At 38.0% G+C, this 4,085-nt stretch overlaps 1 protein-coding gene across 1 annotated transcript in view; it reads right to left on the bottom strand.

Annotated features, from left to right (window-relative positions):
- The window catches only part of SARC_05706 (hypothetical protein), a gene marked incomplete at its 5' end in the record, with an annotated part of 13,341 nt that extends 9,704 nt beyond the window's left edge, over window positions 1-3,637 (bottom strand). Inside the window, 7 exons of the mRNA XM_014300427.1 lie at window positions 420-508; window positions 651-750; window positions 1,448-1,654; window positions 1,959-2,076; window positions 2,864-3,067; window positions 3,521-3,576; window positions 3,614-3,637. Of these exons, the coding sequence (XP_014155902.1) occupies window positions 420-508; window positions 651-750; window positions 1,448-1,654; window positions 1,959-2,076; window positions 2,864-3,067; window positions 3,521-3,576; window positions 3,614-3,637 (798 nt within the window). The remainder of the gene's footprint in view (window positions 1-419; window positions 509-650; window positions 751-1,447; window positions 1,655-1,958; window positions 2,077-2,863; window positions 3,068-3,520; window positions 3,577-3,613) is intronic.
- Window positions 3,638-4,085: the final 448 nt, after the last annotated feature.

Here is a 4,085-nt window from a genome sequence, read left to right as displayed (position 1 = left end):
ACTAATAAATTAAATTAATAATATATATATATATATATATATATATATATATATATATATATATATATACACACATATATATATATATATATATATGTATATACATAGACAGACACTTACGTACATATATCCGATCACATAGTTATATAAATATATACATATACATAAAATATATACTTTGTTTATCTTAAATATGTATATATATCCATATAGATATATATAGTGATACTAGCAGCTAGGCAAGTTCAATAAGTGAACCGACCAACTTGCCTAGCTGTAAATGTCACAATAAATCACAATGTATCCCTATATATACATATACATAATTATGCACATACATGAATGCGTACACATGAGCAAGATTATGCACAAGCAGAACTAATCAGAACGTCAGCGTCCTGCTTTTATGGTGCCCATACCTTTGCGTCTGGATTGAAGTCTGGGTCGAACAGCACATCGTTGTTCTGCAGCCGCGCCATTGGGACCTGAAAGTACTTGCTGTGCTTTCCTGAGGGGATGCCGTGATACAATAGACAAGTCAACAACCATATCAATACAGCCATATCTGGCGGCGGATGGATCGAACGCATCTCGACCGCAAGACACACGCATATATCACATACATACAAACTCCCAGTACACAGCCATACCCTGTGTGGCCGTGGTAGATACTATCTTGGCCCACGCACTGGTTGTGAAGTAGCAGTTGCCATCGAACGGTAGAATCCATTTCGCTCCAGCCGCGCGCCCCTGGAATTCCGTATGGATTATTATGATTATGCTTTAGTTGTTAACCATGTTTTACGCCCCTATACCCCTACCATTCCCTGGAATTTCGTATGGATTATTTTGATTATGCTTTAGTTGTTAACCATGTTTTACGCTCCTAAACCCCTACCATTCCCTGGAATTTCGTATATATTATTTTGATTATGCTTTAGTTGTTAACCATGTAATACGCTCCTAAACCCCTACCATTCCCTGGGAGTTCGAATGGGATTGAGATCGGTGTTGGTGTATACTACGGATTGAGATGGTGTGTTTCTCTTGAGGGTTCGAATGGGATTTGAGTATGTTTTAGATGTAAATTAGTTTATGCTGAACCCGTGCTCTCAGGCTAGCACACTATTCTAATTGCACGAAATACCTATCATGCTCTATTCAGATATCAAAGTGATCCCACTATAAATATTCGGGCGACGCACACATATCGTTACAACTCTCAATACTCGTATATATATATGTATATATAAATATAATATATATATATATATAAGGATAAATGGATAAATGGATATATATATATATATATACATATACATATAAATACATATATACATAAACATACACATGCCTGTATATATATATATATATATATATATATCCAGACACCAAGCACACACTCGAGTAGAACAATCCGTATATACCCACTCCCAGATGCTCATACCAGCCGTATCATGGAATTGCGCGCTCCATTGTTGTTCATCATGTACAGGATGCGTTTGTGATGCATCTCGTCATTGATCAGTGCCTGCACCTTCTCCTCCTGGTGGCGATAGTATCTGCTTCTCAGTACATCTGGGACCGGAAACTCTTCAAACCGAGTCTCTCTCTTCTCGTATTCCTCTGGATCGTAAACCAACTGCGTATACTCCTGCAATGCCGATGGAGTGGTTTGCGAGTGTGGGGTTGAGAAGTATACGAGATGGTGATTCTTGAACTGAGCTATGTATGCCTTCTGTATGTATGTACAGTGAGAGCCTGGGAACTCGATATACATGCAGCGAATTTGATGGGCATCTCATTCATATACAGTACACTTAGATACAAAGCACTACACCAACTCGAATAGCCCGTTTGCTACCCGGGTTTGAACAACAATGTCCACATAGCCACGACACACCGCGTGAATCCCTTGATACTTGAGATTGTATAGTATAGACAGCACGCTACTCTACCTGACCATAGTCGTGCAGCATGTTGATGATGCGGGTTTCTTCGGTAGTGTTTAGTATCCTATTTAGCAACCAGTGCTTTCTGCACCCCTGTAGGTCGGGTTCATTGTCCAGAATGAATCTGTAGGTGGATATAGAGCCGAGTGTGGTATGAGCAAGGCCGCATACTTCTAGTAGTAACAGGGATCTATCACATAGTGTGATCAAGGTGTACATACGGCATACGAACTCGTATACAGTGGCAAGCACAGGATGACATCTTCCGATTGATTGGACAGACTGTGGTAAAGTACGTTTCATTCAGGACGAGTGTGGGGCAGTCGTATTCCAGTAGTCAGTGCGCAGGATTGGCCTTCAACATGTCAGATGTTAAGCTAATTCGTATACTGGTAGGACAAATGGGACAATGCCACTGCAGATGTAGATGGTTTTGTAGTATCGAGATTGTAGGAGGTTTTGTAGTATCGCGAGTGTAGGAGGTTTTGTAGCATCGAGAGTGTAGGAGGTTTTGTAGTATCGAGAGTGTAGGAGGTTTTGTAGTATCGAGAGATGCCTTGATGATTCGGCCGTGTGCGTTTAACCCGACAGAGCGGAACTCTAGGCGGCAGGTATGGACAGAATTGTGGCAAACAACTGTAAGTAACAGGACAGGGGTGTTACCTAAACCAAGGGAAATAAACCGAGGCACCGGTTGGACATACGCCTAAACCCAGGACAAGACTGCCAGAAACAGGCCAGGGATATTATCTTATTCATAAACATCGGGTTCTTGTCTCACCACAGATACACTTTGACATACTCACTCACAGCTTACTCGACATTGTCGTGTAGCTGTTCGATTCTACAACACCCACAGCTTACTTGACATTATCGTGCAACTGTTCGATGCTACAACACCCACAGCTTACTTGACATTGTCGTATGACTGTCCAATTTTATGTCTGGGTGGCAGATCATTTCCTATGGCTCGGAAAAGCATAAAAGGTGTTGAGATTGGTGGCAGCTTGGATATGTGAGCTGCTCTGAGTTGTCCGCTGGTTGTTGCTGGTAGATTCGCTTCCCTTGGTGGTACGTTTTGCCTCTCATCTGACGGGCTAGGTGTTTGTGCCGGTCTGTATGATCGGAAGCGGTTTGGGTGGTGTATTGAGCGATGGTATAGGTCTGGAAATAGACCAGAAGATAGGGGAGGGATGGAACGGACCTCTGAGAAGTTGTTTGAGACAGTATCGATCTACTTCAGTACAGGCCACAAACGTACGTATCACAAGAGGTGTATGTGTATGTGTGTATGTGTATTAGAATTAATGTATATATGTGTATTAGATTTTATGTATATATACATGTATGTATATACTATATTGTATATATTATATATTATATAGCTGTAGTTGTATATATTATATATATATATATATATATACACATTCATATACATTTCTATATCTATATGCAAGCATAAATACATATACATACATACATAGGCACATACACACACACACAGATATATATATATATATATATATGTATGTATACATGCATATGCATGTGTATATACATCTACAAACGTCTCATACTTCCGAGGCAGAAGCAAGGGAAACTGTGAAATTGATAAGTACACCCACTGTATATAGGGACAAAGAGGTAAAGGTATATCTTACCTTACTTCTATACAAGAAACTCATGTTATGACTAACGCACATAAGAGAGTTCGTCAGATAATGTTATTTGATGAGCTCAAAGCCACCCTATAGATGTTCGTGCTACAAATTATTTGGTACAATCTACTAGGTGATGCAAATGTTAATCTGTATAAATATGTGAGAGTATATACATAAATAAATATACGTAATAATATACAAATACAAATATAAATATACATATAATAATATGAATATATATGTATATATATATCGACACATACTTACATATATATAAATTATATATATTTATATGTGTGTGTGTCTATGTGTTTATATATAGATTTATATATATATATAAATGTATGTATGTATGTAGTAAGTATGTATATGTACGTATACGTAAATGTAAAATTAAAATAAGAAGTATAAGTATATATAAGTGTATATATATATATATATATATATATATATAATTAATATATACACACAC

Source organism: Sphaeroforma arctica (assembly GCF_001186125.1).
Source record: "Sphaeroforma arctica JP610 unplaced genomic scaffold supercont1.374, whole genome shotgun sequence".
NCBI classification, from domain to species: domain Eukaryota; class Ichthyosporea; order Ichthyophonida; genus Sphaeroforma; species Sphaeroforma arctica.
The sequence above is the reverse complement of the archived record's forward strand: the minus strand, read 5'-3'. Positions and strand labels throughout refer to the sequence as shown.